At 61.3% G+C, this 17,836-nt stretch overlaps 1 protein-coding gene across 3 annotated transcripts in view; it reads left to right on the forward strand.

Annotated features, from left to right (window-relative positions):
• SDK2 (sidekick cell adhesion molecule 2) overlaps positions 1–17,836 on the forward strand; it is a 264,805-nt gene that overhangs the window by 207,432 nt on the left and 39,537 nt on the right. For all 3 annotated transcript variants that reach the window (XM_043905642.1, XM_043905643.1, XM_043905644.1), the window contains 14 exons: positions 180–278; positions 637–828; positions 2,462–2,583; positions 3,600–3,709; positions 3,801–3,951; positions 7,044–7,281; positions 8,009–8,124; positions 8,734–8,923; positions 10,389–10,487; positions 11,688–11,882; positions 12,861–13,062; positions 13,977–14,080; positions 14,581–14,651; positions 16,175–16,310. In XM_043905642.1, coding sequence (XP_043761577.1) covers positions 180–278; positions 637–828; positions 2,462–2,583; positions 3,600–3,709; positions 3,801–3,951; positions 7,044–7,281; positions 8,009–8,124; positions 8,734–8,923; positions 10,389–10,487; positions 11,688–11,882; positions 12,861–13,062; positions 13,977–14,080; positions 14,581–14,651; positions 16,175–16,310 — 2,025 coding nt within the window. The remainder of the gene's footprint in view (positions 1–179; positions 279–636; positions 829–2,461; positions 2,584–3,599; positions 3,710–3,800; positions 3,952–7,043; positions 7,282–8,008; positions 8,125–8,733; positions 8,924–10,388; positions 10,488–11,687; positions 11,883–12,860; positions 13,063–13,976; positions 14,081–14,580; positions 14,652–16,174; positions 16,311–17,836) is intronic.

Below are 17,836 nucleotides of genomic sequence, written 5' to 3' on the forward strand. Positions count from 1 at the left end.
CCCACTCCCTGCGTGCCCTCCCCCCACGGGCCAGGCTGTGCGCTCCAGGCACAGGGCAGCCCTGCTCTTGTCTTCCAGCCTGGGGTGCCCCTGGAGCCCCGCAGGCCCTCCTGCAGAAGGTGGTCTCTCGCGGGCTCTAACTGGCCTTGGGTGGGGTGGGGGGCCTTCTCGGGGTGCAGTGCCTGGGCCTGTGGGACACCTGAGCTTCAGTGACATCCTGGACACCTCGCTGAAGGTCAGCTGGCAGGAGCCAGGGGAGAGGAACGGCATCCTCACAGGTAGGCGCCTCAGCGTTGCTGCCCCGGGGGGTGAGCCGGGCCGGGAAGGGTCATCCTGTCCATCCCCCTGCCGCCGACCTGGCGTCCCTCCAAAGCCTCTCAGCAGACCAGTCTTTCTTGGAGAAGACTCAGAGGAGGTTCTCAGCCCCTCCGCTCTCTGACACACCCCAGCTCTTCACCGTGGCTGCAGTCCCCACACAACAAGGGCGCCCCCACCCACCCACGATGCTTCCACCTCCCTGGAGGCACCTCGCCTCCAGCACATGTCCAACTGCCAGGCTCGTGGGGGCGTGAGCAGCAGAGCAGAAGGCTGAGGCCACTGCAGCTGAGCTCACGCCACGCTGTGGGCTCTCCCCAGGCTACCGGATCTCCTGGGAGGAGTACAACCGCACCAACACGCGCGTGACCCACTACTTGCCCAACGTGACCCTGGAGTACCGCGTGACCGGGCTCACCGCACTCACCACCTACACCATCGAGGTGGCCGCCATGACCGCCAAGGGCCAGGGCCAGGTGTCAGCCTCCACCATCTCCTCGGGGGTGCCTCCAGGTGGGTGCCCGCCGCCCTCTCTCCTCCACTTCCATCCCACACAGCCGGCCCCTCCATGGGGTCTCTGGTCCCTGGGTCCCCCCAGGGCCGGCCTCACACTCGTGATGGCAAGGCTAGGTGGACTCTGCCGCTTCCTCGCCTGGCTCTCGGGAGCCCAGACCCCGCGGGCCCCCACCTTCTCTCCTCCACCCCTGCCCACCCCCAGTGCCCACACCAGGCTCTGCATCACGCACTGGGATCTGTGATTCAGGGAAAGAACTCACTGTCACCCAAAGGGTCCAAACGGGATTCCAACTAGTGGGAGTGTGTGCTGGGAGTGGGGTAGAGCAGGGTCCGAATAATCCCACCCCCAGTTTAAAGAGCAAGCTGAGGCCCCTTCTCAGCCCCACTTCTGCCAGACTCTGCAACCTTGAGCAAGTCAACCTCTGTGCCTCAGTTTCCCCATCTGTATCAATGGGGAGATGCACTGGATACCCACGCATTCCTGTCTGGGTCTGTGAGTCTGTGTTCGTGCGATGTGGCCAGGATGCCTAGAGCCACCCACCCACCGGGATGGTTGAGATAACTGGGCTTCAGCCAACCCCACCTGATAATAACGGTGACAAGAAGGAGATTGTTTGTGGCCCAATTGTGTCCGACTCTTTGTGACCCCACGGACTGTAGCCCACCCGGCTCCTCTTCTGTCCACGGGATTCTCCAGGCAAGAATACTGGAGTGGGTTGCCATTTCCTTCTACAGGGGATCTTTCCCTACCGAGGGATCAAACCTGTGTCTCCCAAATTGCAGGCAGATTCCTTACCGTCCTAGCCACTAGGTAATTATTTAATTACTTGATAATTTAAAGCAGTGCTGACTGTTGATGTAGTGCCCACCCAGCCCAGAGCTCCATACATCGATGCACTGAATCCCCCCAGTAACCCTTGTGGCTCAGATGGTAAAGAATCTGCCTGCAATGCAGGAGACCTGGGTTCAATCCCTGAGTCAGGAAGATCCCCTGGAGAAGGGAATGGCAACCCATTCCAGTATTCTTGCCTGGAGAATCCCATGGACAGAGAAGCCTGGTGGGCTACAATCCATGGGGTCGCAAAGAACACGCACACGCGGTAACCCTGAGGTAGGCAATATTACCATCTCCATCTTACCAAGAAGGATACTGTGGCACAGAGAGGTTAAGTAACTTGCCCAAAGACACACAGCACCAGAAGCAGTCTGACCCTGGAATCTGAGCTCCTTCTGTTCATCCTGAACCTCAGGGCTCCTGGTCAGGATAGAAGGCCTCCTCCTTCTCCTCACCCCTCCTGCAAATCTCCCTCAGCCAGTATTGTTTGGGGAGCGCTGTTGCGGATTATGGGTGGATGGAGAGGAGGATTCTTTCTAGGATGCCCAGCCCCTGTTGCGTGGCCCTGAGGTTCTCTCAGCCCCGAGCCTGCCCCGTCCCTGGTCTGAACACAGCGAGCCGTAGATGCAGGACGGAAGCCTGTGTTGGGGGCGGGGGGGTGAGGCCTCGGTCATGCTCGGAGGAGGAGGTTTCTAGGAAATATGTGACACAGCCCCTTCTGTGCCCAGAGAGCCCTGTTCGATGTGGAAGGACCTTCTTCTTAATTTCCCTTCCTGCCCTGTTTCTTTTCTGCAGAACTCCCTGGAGCCCCCACTAACCTGGGCATTTCCAACATCGGCCCGCGCTCCGTGACCTTGCAGTTCAAGCCAGGCTACGATGGGAAGACCTCCATCTCCCGCTGGCTGGTGGAGGCCCAGGTACAGCCTGCGGAGGGGAGAGCAGGCAGCCTGCCCTTCGCTTTGGCCATGCCCCTGCTCTTAAGAGCAAACTGTGCGCGTGTTTACATCAGTGTGAACTCCATATGCAAGGTACAGAAGGCCAGGTACACCAACAGTGTCCACAGTTCCCCTCCGCCTCACCTGTACACACACGCGCACACACACACACACACACTCACTCTGGTCAGGGTGGCGACCTGCTGGCCCAGAGAAATGACCAGCTGCCTCCGTTACACTCATGGTTCTCAGCTTGGCTGCACCAGGGGAGCGTTCAGAAATTCCAGGGCCTGGGCCCCACCCCCAGAAACTTTGATCCAGCTGGGGGTTTTGGCTGCGCTGAGCCTTTGTGTCTTTGCGTGGGCTTTCTCCAGTCGAGGTACACAGGCTTCACACTGCGGTAGCGCCTCTTGTTCTGGAGCCCCGGCTCTAGAGCCAGGGCCTCAGTCATTACCGCTCGCGGGCTCAGCGGCTGCAGTCCGCGGGCTCCAGGGCCCAGGCTCAGTAGTTGAAGCGCCTGGGCTTTAGTTGCTCCGCAGCACGTGGAATCTTCCCAGACCAGGGATCAAACCCGTGTCCCCTGCGTTGGCAGGCAGATTCTTAGCCACTGGACCCCCAGAGAATCCACTAACTGGGGTTTTAAAGAAACATGCCGGTGTTCAGGAGAATCACCTGGGAAGCTTACTTACTAAACAAGCAGGCTCCTGGGCACCACCCCCAGGGGTTCTGACTGACTTTAACGGGCAGGGCCCAGGGGTGGGTTTGTATGGCAATCAGTGTCCCATGAGATTCTGATGCAGGCGGGCTCGGGGTCGCCCTTGAAGTTATCTTTAAGAGCCTGGAAAGAAGGGGGCCCCAGCTGGTGCCCTCCTGGTGAGCCCTGGGGTTTGTATCAAAGCCTTTCATGGGCCAGGCTGCAAATCCCAGGAGCTGGGGCTCAGAGCACCCCCAGCTCAGCCTGGCGGGCTGGCCGGCTCTAAGGGGGTCTCGTTTTGCAGGTGGGTGTGGTCGGGGAGGGAGAGGAGTGGCAGCTGATCCACCAGCTCCCCAACGAGCCCGACGCCCGCTCCATGGAGGTGCCCGACCTCAACCCCTTCACCTACTACAGGTACGGGGCGCAAAGGCGAGGGGCTGCCCGGACAGCAGGGGGCTTTGGGCCTGGGGTCACCCTTGTGCTCACCCTCCCCCCCCCGTCTCAGCTTCCGCATGCGCCAGGTGAACATCGTGGGCACCAGCCCACCCAGCCAGCCTTCTAGAAAGATCCAGACCCTCCAGGCACCCCCTGACATGGCCCCAGCCAACGTGACCCTGCGCACGGCCAGTGAGACCAGCCTGTGGCTCCGCTGGATGGTGAGGCTCCCGCGAGCGCGGGGGGCGGGGGGACGTCTCCTTCTGCTCATCACCCTGCAGAAGCCGGCGTCCACTGGTTCATCTCCAGCCCCCTTCTCAGTTCTGGTTATCAGTCTTAGCCAAACGAACAAATGTTCTACATGACAAGGAGTTAGCAAACACTTTGTTGAGCGTTGCCATGTGCCGAGCATTTTACCTGTTTTCTTCCATAAAATTCTCCCACTAATCCTGCAAAGGACACATTACTATCCCATTTACAGCTAAGAAAACTGAGGCTCAGAGAGGTTACACGTTCACCTAGTCACACAGCTCCCTGGGGTGGTTCTGGGATTCAGAGCTAAGTAGTCTTGCCCACCAAATCCGAGAACAAGGGGCTCCTCCTGAGGTTCACGGGGAGTTGGCAGAGGCATTAAGCTCTGTCCCCATATACCAGGGCTCCACGTCAATGGTCATCGCCCTACGTGACCCTGCACGAGCTAGTAACACGTGTGAGGGCTTCCCCTCCTGCCAGGCACTGTTCTGAGTGTTCTGAGTGCTGTCGGCGTTGACATCGAGCCCTCTCCATGGGAGCCTGTGACAGTAATCCTGGCCCCACTTTACAGATGAGGAAACTGAGGCAGAGAGAGGTGGGATAACTTTCCCAAGTAGCCTTCTCTCCATCCTCCCACACCCGCTAGTTAACAGTAGGGCTCAGAATTCCAACCCAGGGAGTCTGGCTCCCGAAACCCACTGCCATAAACCCTGAGCATGCTTTTGCTCCTGGGGAATAAAAGAGAACATTTCTCCCCCTGAACATTCCCCCGGGGCAGCATTTCCCAGGATGGAGCCCCACAGAGCAACAAGCCAGGAGGAATTCCTGGAAGAGGCGACGTGGGGCCAGCCCTGCACAGCCCAGCTTCTTAGAAAACCCGGGAACCCTAGCTTCGGGGGGAGCTTGCCCGACTCTGCTCCACCTGGCCCCCCCAGCCACCAACTTGTTTTTTTAAACATCTGTTTATTGATTTATTTATTTCGCTGCATCAGATCTTAGTTGCCACGTGTGGGATCTTAGTTGTGGCGAACAGACTCTCTAGTTGCAGCACCTGAGCTCAGTAGTAGTGGGGCAGGGGCTATAGTTGCTCTGTGGCATATGGGATCTTAGTTCCCCGCCCAGGGATCAAACCCATGTCCCCTGCATTGAAAGGCAAGTTCTTCACCACCTGACCACCAAGGAAGTCCCTACAGAACTCCTTTTGGCCTCCACTAAAGAAAGCTGAGCGCCAAAGAATTGATGCTTTTGAACTGTGGTGTTGGAGAAGACTCTTGAGAGTCCCTTGGACTGCAAGGAGATCCAACCAGTCCATCCTAAAGGAGATCAGTCCTGGGTGTTCATTGGAAGGACTGACGCTGACACTGAAACTCCAATACTTTGGCCACCTGATGCGAAGAATTGACTCATTGGAAAAGACCATGATGTTGGAAAAGACTGACGGCTGGAGGAGAAGGGGACGACAGAGGATGGGATGATTGGATGGCAACACTGACTGGATGGACATGAGCTTGAGCAAACTCTGGGAGTTGATGATGGACAGGGAGGCCTGGCATACTGCAGTCCATGGGGTCACAAAGGGCTGGAAACGACTGAGCGACTGAACTGAACTGAAAGATCTCTTTACTTGTCTTCCCAAACTCAACTTAAGAAGCACTGAGCTCTGGCTTATCAGAACCAAAGCTTATCAGGGTTATGGTTTATCAGGTCATTGCTGCCTTTCATTTACGTAGACAGCCTGACGGAGGCGCTGGTGGCCATCAGCCCTGGATGAGCGCTAATTATGAAGGATGAGCCCTGCCCCGCTGCAAGGCGCGGGCACCGTGCGGAGCTGTCCACCAGCCCAGCTCACCGCCCCCCACCCCACTTCACTCCTCCGCTCCGCTCCCATCCACGCTGGCTCTCCGTTTGCCCCCTGCCCCTCGCTCTAAGGTTTCCAAGGACTAAAAGGCTGAGACGTCCAATACCCGGGGTGGGGGCCGGAGGGGCACAGAAGGCAGTTGCTGGGCTGTGCAGAGCCCTGGGCTCCTGGGGGCCTCCCTAATGCGCGACCCATTACCTTTCCTTAGCAGGTGAGGGGGCCTGCATCCCGGGCCTGTCTCAAGGTCTCAGGTGCATCGATCGCTGCCTTAATGGTCTCTGGTCTGTTTCACTAAGTGTCTGTAGGAGCGGGGGCCGGGGAGGGAGTATGGAGGGGGCGAGGCAGAGGCTGAGGACCTGGAGAAAGTGGGTCAAACCTGGGGGCCCGTGGATCAGGGGCTCTTTGGGGAAGCAGAGTGGGGCCCAGTGAGGGCTGAGGGCACCCCAGCTCCAGCCCTGCCACCGTCAGAGCAGGAGTCTTCTAGCACCTGCCCGGATCACAGGCTGCCCCCGACAGGCCCACCCCTCCACTGTGGATCGGCACCGCACAAGTTCATCCAGATGACCTTAAGGCAGTGGCCTCAGCCTCACCAGCCTAGTCATAGGCCAGGAGAGGAAGCTGCCTTTTTTTTTTTTCTCTTCACCGAGACTCCAAGAAGAAGAGGGAGGCTGAAAATGCAGCAGGAGAGATGGAGGTGTGCTGGGCGGAAGGACTTCCTGACAGCAGCCCCTGTGCTAGAGATGCTGTCTCCGCACGCTTGTTCTCCATGGGCAGACCCAGGCTGAGATCGGGCACGTTGTAGGCAGTTAAATAAGTATCTGTTGGCAGGCAGAGGGAGAGAGTTTAGTGGCAGAGACAACGGCCAAAGGTGCCACGTGTTAGACAGCCTTTATGCCTCTCCTCTCTGGGCCAGCCAACCCCCTCCCCTGGCAGGGTCGTAAATTTGTCGTCTGCATGGTAGAGTGGATTCTGCCTCTCCTCTGAGCCCAGGGGGAGAGTCAGGGAGAAGGTGGGGCCATCAGAAACACAGAGTCACACAAGCAAGCCATGCTCAGCGATGAGCGTGCCTCACACGGGTGCCGACAGGCTGGACGGTGGGCCGGGTGGTCCCGAAGGCTCCCTGGAAGAGGCAGCAGGAGCCTGGCAGGTCTCCACAGGGTGGGGCGGGCCTCACAGCAGTCTGCCCACCCCGCCCCCCCGCAGCCTCTCCCGGAGATGGCCTACAACGGGAACCCCGAGTCGGTGGGCTACAAGATCAAGTACAGCCGGGCAGACGGCCACGGCAGGACGCTGAGCCACCTGGTCCACGACCGCGTGGAGCGCGAGTACACCATCGAAGACCTGGAGGAGTGGACGGAGTACCGCGTGCAGGTGCAGGCCTTCAACGCCATCGGGAGCGGGCCCTGGAGCCAGGCGGTGATGGGCCGGACCCGGGAGTCAGGTACCGCTCCCCTCCCTCTGCCCTGAGGGCCTCCCAGTCCCACGGGCACGAAGGCTGGCGCTGCTGTGCAGAGATGCCCTGGGTCATCCTCCTGCTGTGCTCAGCGTCTGGCAGAGCATCCTGGGTGTTTGCGTGCGTCTCTAGTCCCCGATCCTCCCCTGCACTGCTTCCAAAGTTAGGGGGACAGGTTCCCCGGAGGAGATTGCTGGCTCTGTGCCCTTTAGCCCTGACCCCAGTGATGCCTGCAAGACTCCATGATTGGAGGTGGGCGGGGGGGGAGAGGGTGCGGGTTGGGTTAGCTCTCAGAACTTTCCAGAAACCCAAGCAGCGGCTCACAGGAGCCTGGCAAGGGGACACCCTCAGAATATGTGCTCCCAGCCTGCAGGCAGTCCTCATGCGTCCACACGTGGTGGGTACCCTGTGGCTTCTTCCTGACGCCCTTTAAATGATGGCTCCCTTCCCACCGGGCTCCCCCCGCCCGCACGCCCGTGGCGGCACTCGCAGGAAGTGCAGGCTCTTCCTGTCCTGAGTCTGAGCGGGGGTCACAGGGGGCTCACCTCGCACCAGAAGCAGCACGTGTGATGCTCCAGAGCCAAGAGCATCACGGTCGCGGGATAATTTGCTATTTGGGGACCACGCCCCCGTTCCTTCCCCGGGCCCCCTCCACCCTCCACCGCGGGGTCCACGCTGGGTCCTGAGCACCTCCTCCCCTCTCCCTCCCCCCTAGTGCCTTCCTCCGGCCCCACCAACGTGTCTGCGCTGGCCACCACCTCCAGCAGCATGCTGGTGCGCTGGAGCGAGGTCCCCGAGGCCGACCGCAACGGGCTCGTGCTGGGCTACAAGGTGAGGGGCTCCCTGCTTCCCCGTCCAGGCACCCCGTCCTGGCGAGCCCCTGGCGCCCAGGACTCTGCCTTCCAGAGTGGACCCCGGGCATCTGCCTGCCAGCATCCACAGGTCACCACGGCAACCAGAGAGGCCTCCCTTGGGGGTGGGGAAGCTTCCCATGAGGGCTGGGGGTCCTGGGGGGGGCAGCTCCGCCTCCCCCATGAGGCCACACTGGGCCACTCTCAGCCCCCACGGGCCCAGATTCAGTTTCCATCAACTTCTAGAATTCCTCCCGAGCCTGCACCTACAGCCCCAGCCTGGAAGTCATGAGACATCCCAGCTCTGCGGCTCCTGGCTGTGTGACCTTGAGCAAGTCAGGCCCCTCTCTGGGCCTGTTTCCCCAGCCGGATGCTCTCCCAGGAACCTCCAGTTTAGTGCCTCTCTGTGTCCCCCTCCCTCCCCCAACACTAGCTTTTGTAACCCGGGGACCAAGCCCCTCTCCAAGGAGCCCCGGGCCCACCCACTCATCCTCACCCCCACACCCAGCTCCTGGGGAGGAGACAGGAGACGTTCTGGCAAGACCAGAGCCCGGCCCGCGGCCCTGACCCCTGCGCTGGGCTCTGACAGGTGCTATACAAGGAGAAGGACTCGGACGCCCCGCCCCGGTTCTGGCTGGTGGAGGGGAACTCTTCCCGCAGCGCCCAGCTCACAGGCCTGGGCAAGTACGTGCTCTACGAGATCCAGGTGCTGGCCTTCACGCGCATCGGCGACGGGGGCCCCAGCCACCCTCCCATCCTGGAGCGGACCCTGGACGACGGTGAGGTCACACCCCTGGGGGTCTGGGGGCTGCACTTCCTCCCCACCCCCACCGCCCCTGCCCAGCCCTGCCCCTCCTGGGGTCTCTCTCTGCCCCAAAGGGAACCGTGGCCTCAGGCTTCCCCTGGGGGAGTGGGTCTCTGAGGGCCACCTACCCAGTGCAGGGAAGGCCAGCTCCAGACCTCACCCCTAAGGGAAAAAAGACAGTGCAGGGGCCTTCTGACATCCAGCCCAGCCTCTCGGGCAAGAAAAGGGAATCTGCGCCCCTCTGGATTCTTGTCCCCCTGGGGCAGGCTCAGGCCGAGCGCAGGTCTGTGCGAGGGAAAGGCCTGGTTTTCCCTTTGCACAAGCCTATGGGTCCTGTTTGCCAACGAGTGACGTCAGCCGAGCTCCAGGCCAAACGCCCCATCAGAGGCCGCCCTGACAGGTCCTTTCCCCCCGCTTCCTGCTCACACGCACCCTCACACGCTGCTCTGCACAAACACTGGTGGGCTCGGGCCAAGAGGGCCAAAGGAAGCCCAAACACCATATGTCTCTGCGCTCGACAGCGATAAATCAAGCTAATGATCTGTTAAATTAAATATGTTCTGTCCTCCCGCCTTGACAAATATACCCTCCTAATGACCTGGAAGGCCAAGTTCAAATTTAGAAATCTCAGCTTCCTTGGCGTTCCTGGTGGGATGGAAGCAGCACAGGAAAACCTGTGCCCCCTGGTCCTCTCCCCTCCTCACCCCTTCCCCTCTGGCCCCTACAAGTCAGTCTCCATCCACATGCGTGCCCCGAAACAGCCGCCCGTTGGCCATTCCCGGGTCCAGAAGGGCAAGTCTGCACCCTCGGGAGGGTGGATCCGGGGAACAGACCTAGGAAGCATGCTTGGGGCTGTTTGGACAGGGCACCCCAGATCTGAGGATTCCAGAGAGAGGTCTGGAAAGAGGAGTGGTGTGGGCTCGGGATGGGCACTTCCATTTGCCCCCAGGCTGGAGCCTGGGTCCCTTCTACTTCCTGCCAAATAATACGTAAACCTCCCTGATCACATGTCCGTGCCCCATGCTCACACGCAGACACACACTCCCCCACTGCTCACTGAGCTGAGTGGCCCCGTCCCCCGCCTCCCCCGAGCTGTTCTGCGGGAGCGGGGTGGGTCGTCCCCCGCCTCCCCCCTGTTCTGTCCTGTGGGAGCGGGGTGGGTCATCCCCCGCCTCCCCCCTGTTCTGTCCTGTGGGAGCGGGGTGGGTCATCCCCCACCTCCCCCGAGCTGTTCTGCGGGAGCGGGGTGGGTCGTCCCCCACTTCCCCCCTGTCCTGTCCTGCGGGAGCGGGGTGGGTCATCCCCGCCTCCCCCCTGTTCTGTCCTGTGGGAGCGGGGTGGGTCATCCCCCGCCTTCCCTGAGCTGTTCTGCAGGAGCCGGGTGGGTCTGGGCCTGAGCGGCGGCCGCACTGTCACCTGCTCCTCCCTTGTCCCCCCAGTCCCGGGACCGCCCGTGGGCATCCTGTTCCCGGAGGTGCGGACCACATCCGTGCGGCTGGTCTGGCAGCCCCCCGCTGCCCCCAACGGCATCATTCTTGGTAAGGCTTTCCCCTTCCTGGGCCCTGGCTGCAGGAAGCAGGAGGTGTAAGATACAAAGGAGGCAGATTCGGCGCTGGCAGGAGGGAGACTGAGCCTAAGCAGCATTCACACATCCTGGAGAAAGGTCCCGACTCCTCCCACTGGGAATCTCAGTCTGGCCGAGGACAGATCTGTGGTGGCCCGGGGGAGGGGGAGGGGTGGAGGGGGGCTTGGGGTCAGCGGATGCGAACCCTAGAATGCACGGACAGGGAGCTGTGTGCAGTGTGTTGGGATAAACCACAGTGAAGAGGATGCTATAAAAGAACATGCGTGGACACATGTAACTGAGTCACCTTGCTCTACAGCACAAATTATCACAACATTTGAATCAACTAGACATCAACTTTAAAAAAAAAAGAAATTCAGTCTGTAAGATGATCAGCTGGAGGGCACGGTCAGGTTCGGGTCTCTTAAGGACCATTGATTAGCTCTGTGCCCCCACAGAGGGGCAGGAAGGACTGATTAGCTCTGTCTGCACAAGCCCCAGGGCCCCAGCTGACGGGCCATCTGGCAAACCTCGGCCACGGTTTCTAAGTGTGGCCAGGTGAGGGTGCCCTGACGGGCTCAGGCTGGGGGCTATCACAGGTGGGAAACGGGGCCCACGGCCCCCAGCGGGGATGCTGTAGATGGGAAGCATCATTTCACATGCAAGGCTGCTCCCCTAACACACACACACAGGAGGAGGTGCAGGGTTGAGGTCAGCAGCTGTGTGGACTTGAGCCCGTCTGCTTCCCCCCATGGCCTCAGCCCTCACCTGTCACGTGGGGGCTGGGCCACCTGCGTCCGGTCCAGGGCTCTCGATCCCGGCCCCTCCCGGTGAAAGCCATGCCTCTGAGACAGTGGAGGCGGGGAGGGCACACGACTTGGACTCAGAAAGACCTGGGCTGGCTGGACTTCCAGCTCGGTCACTTCCTGGCAGGTGGTCTGGCCTCTCTGAGCCTCAGTGTCCTCCTCGGGGGGCTGGGCTGGGGGGGTGGGTCGAAGACAGTGCACGGAGCACCAGTCCAAGACCCCCAGAGTCCCACTTCCCGGGGGGCAGCTGAGGATGGGAGAGAGACCCAGAGGGCTTCAGGATGGACCACGGCCAGAGTGGCCGTGGGCTCGGGGCCCCGGGGGCAGCCTGCTCCGCCTCCCAGCACTGCCCCCCCCCCACCCCACAGCGTACCAGATCACGCACCGGCTCAACGCCACCTCGGCCAACGCTGCTGCCGTGGAGGTGCTCGCGCCCAGCGCCCGCCAGTTCACGGCCACCGGCCTGAAGCCAGAGTCTGTCTACCTGTTCCGCATCACGGCCCAGACCCGCAAGGGCTGGGGAGAGGCGGCCGAGGCCTTGGTGGTGACCACCGAGAAGAGAGGTGACCATCCCCTGGGGCCGGGGAGGGGGCGGGCGCTCACCCCCTTTCCTGGTGCCTGGCTGGGGGGTCGGCCAGTGACAAGCTGTGAGTCTCTTGTCCTGGCCCCAAATGGAGAGTGGGCTCCCATCTCTGTCCCCAAGGCCAGCATGGGCTCCAGCAGACTTCCAGGGAGGTCCCCTTCCCAGGACCCTGCTCTGAGCCGGTACTCGTTTTCCCGAAGGGTGGGTTGGTGAGGCCAGCTTCCCTCCTGGCTCCCCGCCCCCTCGACAGAGGGGTCCAGTTGGGTGCAAAACAGGGCTGCAGCCTGGAGCCCCAGCTGCCTTCGCCCTGCGGCCCTGAGCCGGCTTCTCACCGCGGATCGGGCTCCCCAGAAGCGGGCCTGAGCCCCGGACCCCTGTGAACCTGATTTATCGGACAGTGTTCCCAGAAAAAACCCAGAACAGTGGTTTTCAACCAGGGTGACTTGGCCCCCTGTGGGCCACTGGGCAAAGTCTGGAGGTGTTTGGGTTCACACTTGGAGAGGAAAGTGTCCTGGCATCTAGTGGGTGCGGGCACACATCCCTCAGCGTGCAGGACAGGCCCCGTCAATAGAGACCCATCCACCCAAAGCCGAAGCGCAGAGAACCATGGGAAGCGAGAGGGGACCACGCAGGGGCGGCAGACACGCCGAGTCCCGTCGCGGGAGCCGAGGGTTCAGCCCCACTCCGTCAGGGCCAGCCTAGGTCCCATCGCAGCCCCGTGCGGACACAGGGCAGAGGAGCCGGCGTCCACACCTCTCACTGTCAGCCCTGGTGGGGGGGGGTGAATTCGCAGACACCCAGGCCTCCCCTAGCCCAGGGGGGCTCCGTGGTGCTGACAGTGCTTACGGTCTGGTCCTCTGGGCGTGGGAGTGGGATGGGGCGGGGAGGCGGGCGAGAAAGCACATCTCTCATCCCCACCGCCTGCTCACCCGCTCCCCCCTGCTCTGCGCCCCCCCAGACCGCCCGCAGCCCCCCAGCAAGCCGGTGGTTCAGCAGGAGGACGTGAAGGCGCGCAGCGTGCTGCTGTCCTGGGAGCCGGGCAGCGATGGGCTGTCCCCCGTACGCTACTACACCGTCCAGACCCGCGAGCTGCCCAGCGGCCGGTGGGCGCTGCACTCGGCCTCCGTGAGCCACAATGCCTCCACCTTCGTCGTGGACCGGTGAGGCCCCGCGGCCTGGCAGCCAGCATCTCCACCCCCGCCCCGCCCAGCCTGGGCAGCACCACCCGTGGAGGGTCCCCTGGGGGCCTGGAGCCCACCCCCACACGGCTTCCACAGCCCCCATCCCCCAGACCCCTCCCCATCCACGCACATCCCCTTCAGCTGTGTCCAAACCTCCCTCCCCACCCTCCCTGGAGCCTTGTTAGGGCTGCCTCTTAATTATCTATTTCTGGAGCCTAGAAGCCCCCCCTTTGAGAGAGGCTGGCCACTCTTCATTAGCTGGATCCCGCCAGCCAGCCCACGTCTCCCTCTCCATCTTTAACAGGGGAGTGGAGCTCCGCTCCGAAATCCTGCCTTCAATTTAATTCCTACTGGGATGTATTTTTAATATTCTAGTTGACGTGACCACGAGTTTTGAGCAATACTCTTCTCCTCCCCACCCCCCCCCCACCGCACCTCCAATAAATCAAAAAGGAAGCCATTTGCCTGGAGAGGAAATGAGCCTTATAGAGATGAAGTGCTGGTTAACTCTTGAGACCCTCAGCTCCTTCTGAATTTACTAAGTGCAAAAGCAGGCAGGCAGTTCTTGGGGGCGGGGTCAGCTCCCAGTGGGGTTACTCTGCCTGCAGGCCCCTCCAAGGTAGGATATATGTGGATGTTTCCACTTGGGGGCCCCTGGCGTCTAGCTGGGACCAAGGGTGACGCCACGCCCCGAGCCGGCCCAGTCTAGGGGGCCCCAGGGCCTGGCCTAAGCCCCAGGTTGTTGCCTTCATGGCAGACTGTCCTTCTCAGCCTCCCTGCTCCTGTCTGTGTAATGGATCTGCACCCTCCAGGGCTGCCCTGGGGAGACAGCAAGCAGAGGTGAGGGACCTAGAAGGCCACCTCCAACGTTCATGTACAACCTTCCTCTACAGGCTCAAGCCGTTCACGTCCTACAAGTTCCGCGTGAAGGCAACCAATGACATCGGAGACAGCGAGTTCAGCGAGGAGTCAGAGCCCCTGACCACCCTGCAGGCCGGTCAGTGCCCTCTGCTCGGGGCTCTCTCTCAGTCCGCTGGGCAGTTGCCGGGCGCTGGGCATTCTCTTTGTGGGGAGGGGGCCTCCAAAGACGGAGGGGCCCTAGGCCTGCTGGATCCTTGGTCTGGCTCCCTGGGCAGAGTCCCAAGGAGGTTTGGGTCCGAGGGGCCTTCTCCAGGGCTCAGCACCCACAGCCAGCCTGGCGTCCTCACGTCCTCTGTCCTCCAAGCTCACGGCCAACCCCAGGAAGCCGCGTCGGCGTGGGGAGGCCTGTGACTCTGGGGGCAGAGAGGAGAGGCTCCATCCCCGGGTCTGGGCTGGGGTCAGGGTCCCGGCCCCTCCCACCATCCACACTGGCTCTTCTTCTGCAGGAGTTGGGGCAGGCGGTGGGGGTGGACTGTGCCTGAAGCGGGACCAGTGTCAGCCGACCCCGGTTCCCACGGCCTCCCAGGGGCCCCTGTCCCACCCCCCAGAGCTCACCTGTCTGCCTCTCCCCCCCAGCCCCCGACGAAGCACCCACCATCGTGTCAGTGACACCCCACACCACCACCTCGGTGCTGATCCGATGGCAGGTACGGCCGGCAGGCGGGGAGGGGCCCGTGTCCCGCTCAGTCACACTCTGAGCTCAGACCAGCAATTCACCAGCCCTGGCAGGACTGGAACATGATACCCACATACATAGACATGCGTGCTCACATGCACACGGACACACCCTTCACTCCTCTCCCCGGTAATCAGATCCCACCACGTACCCTTGTGTGGATGAGGACCCAGACTTGGGGAGGTGATGAGAAAGTCCCAGGTCACACAGCTACTAGCTGGCACTAGGTTCGGTGCCCTGAGGTCAGCAGAACCCTCGGACAGAGACAGGCGTGGGGCGTCCAGTGTCTCCGGGAACCCAGCCCTGCTCTGAACGAAGGGGTTCCCAACAGAGACCAAACACGTGTGCGCGTGCCTCACCTGTGCCCGGACAGGCTCTGTCCTGTGAGCAGGAACCCACTGTCCAGGCGTAAAGAATCCCCCTTCCACCCCTGCCCAGCCCCAGCCACTGCTCGTGTGGGCACTGCCTCTCACGTGGCCCGAGGAAGACCCAGGACACTTCTCAGAGAGCCGGCTGCCCCTGGGTACCTTCGCGACCCTCCCCAGCCCCGTGAAGTCCAGCCATGGGGCTCAGCAGGTCACCCCCAGAGGCTCCAAAACCAGGAACTAGTGTCTCCTTTTCTCAGGATTAGAGGGGCGGGCGCTAACCTTTGCCCACCTGCAGTCCCCCTGAAGGGGAAGCCTTTGAGGAAGAAACAGGAGGGATCCCCCAACCCGCCCCCACCCCCCAGCCCCAGGCCCCACCTGAGGAGGATGGTCCAGGAACCAGCAGCCGGGAGGAGGCGGGAGCAGGGCGGGGCCGTCGTGACGGAGCGGCAGGGAGGTGCCAGCCGCAGCCAGGGATGCAATTAAGGAGCTCATAAAAGGCTGAACTGTTGCAGCAGGTTTTTTAGAAGAGGTGTCATAAAAGGTAGTTTCCACCTTCTCCAGAAGCCTGTCCTCCAACTCATCTGAGGACGGGAGCAGAAAGCAAAGCAGAAAACGATAAAGACGTAGAGGAGCCGCGCAGGGAGACACCCGCCCTGGGTCTCGCTGAACAGCCGGCCAAGGGCTCTCCCTAGCTCCCTAATTCCTGGGAAACTCCAAGAGAGCTCGGGCAGGGTGGGTGACCGTGTGAGGCAGTTGCTAGACAAGGAATGACACTGTAAGACTCGCTCTGCATCCAGAGTCGTGCTCAGGGCCTCCACGATGCTGTGTGACCTTGGGCAAGTTCCTTTCCATCTCTGAGCCTCGTTTTTCTGCTCTGTTTAATGGGAATGGCGTAGTGATTCGGGCCGTGCCCTGCCTCACAGAGAATGCTCCAGGGGTGGAAACGCTCGGAAAATTAAAGATGCTCAGTGCCACTTTGATTCCTTTTCCTGGTCCAGATGCAGTCACTGCTCTTTGACTGCGGGAGGCGGGGTGGGGAGGGAGGGAAGGAAGGAGGGGCCGAGTGGAGGGACGTGCGGCCCGGTCCAGCCCAGCCGGCTCCATCCTCCCACCCCCTGCCCTGCAGCCGCCATCGGAGGACAAGATCAACGGAATCCTCCTGGGCTTCCGGATCCGGTACCGGGAGCTGCTCTACGATGGACTGAGGGGCTTCACGCTGCGCGGCATCAACAACCCAGGGGCCAAGTGGGCGGAGCTCACCTGTGAGTGACAGCGGAGGGAGTTGGGGTGGGCGGAGCCTGAACCTCCCCGCTGCCTGGAACCTGGTTAACCTGAAACCCTGCCGCCCGTCCCTGTGTGCGCCTCTCAGCCCGTCCCATTCAATCATCACCAAGTGCATGTTTGCTTAGCACGTCACATGCCCCCGGACGCTGGGGGGACACCAGGGAGCAAGACAGACAGGGTCCCTGCGCTCTCAGAGCTTGCAGGCTGGAGGAGGGGCCAGGTGCTGGAGAAGAAAACCCTGGTAGGGCTGTCTAAGACCGCTGGCATGACCGTTGTGACCGGCATGTTCCAGGGGAGCCTAAAGCCAGTGTCAGAAAAGACGTCCCAGGGGATGGCCATGGCGATGACCCTGATGGATGATTCCAGGTCTTAAAGAAGCAGGGATAGGGGGGTCCTGGCATGTGCAAAGGGCCTGAGGTGGGAAGGACCCAAAGCCAAGCCTGGTCATGTCCCAAGAGCAGCAGTCTGGCCCCTTTCTGGTTCCTCGGGGAAGTTACTCTTCTGCCCTGGGGTCCTAGGAGCTCAGCCTGCCTCTGTAACTGGAAGGAACACATGAGAAGCCAAGTAGAAACCCCAGAGAGGCATTCAAGCCAGGGAAGGACGTGCCGTGCTTTCGGTTAGGACGCTTACTTTGGGGCCTCGAGGATGACGGCTGGTGATGGGGCAGGGGGCCCAGGTAGAGGCGAATACGGTGACGTAGGTGAGAGCGTGAGGTTGGTCCCGAGGCAACAGGCCTGGGACAGAGTCCAGCCAGTCTGGGAGATGGCGTGCTGTGGTCCACCGCCCCCCAACCACTGACTCATGCTGGGGACGCGGAAGGGGGTCGGAGGAACCGGTCCCCAGATGGGCGGTGGGACCAGACCAGAGACAGGCGGGAGAAGAGGAGCAGCTTAAGATCCTCTTGATCCATCTTGACGCTTCCTCCCATCCTTCTCTTAAACCCTCTGCGCCTTGTCTTCCAGAGTATTAGCAGACAACAAGATGATTGAGCACGCAGCCAAGGAAAATTAATAGAAAAAATCTCAGAAGGCGCTGATCCAACAGCTTGCATTCTTTTTTTTTTTTTTTAATCTTTTGGCAGACATGTGCTGGTGGTTGTGATTTTATAGGCCTGTGTATAATACAGTCATATTTCCTAGTAGTAAAATGGCTTCTGGTTCATATGAGGAAATTAACGACACCACTCCATCACGGCAGGAACTCACCCTTTAGACAAGGGCCCAGAGGGTCCCTCAGAACCGTCTCCATCTGGGGGTGCTGGGCTCCCAGGGGCTCCTGGTGCCCTGTGACCTCCGGCAGGTGCACGCCAGGGTGGGGCAGCACCGTTCTGGGAGCTGTCTGCCCCCACCCAGCCCCCCTCCCGCCCCGGCCCCTAACTCAAGAATCTGGAAGCCCCTTCCCTCTGCATGTGTCTTCCCATCCCGCCCCCTCATCGGGGTCTCTGTGGCGCGGGGGGGTGTGTGTACTAACCTCCTCTGTCTGCTGTCTCCCTCCGGCCCCCTCC

The sequence above is a fragment of the Cervus elaphus genome, chromosome 5 (genome assembly GCF_910594005.1).
Source record: "Cervus elaphus chromosome 5, mCerEla1.1, whole genome shotgun sequence".
NCBI classification, from domain to species: Eukaryota; Metazoa; Chordata; class Mammalia; order Artiodactyla; family Cervidae; genus Cervus; species Cervus elaphus.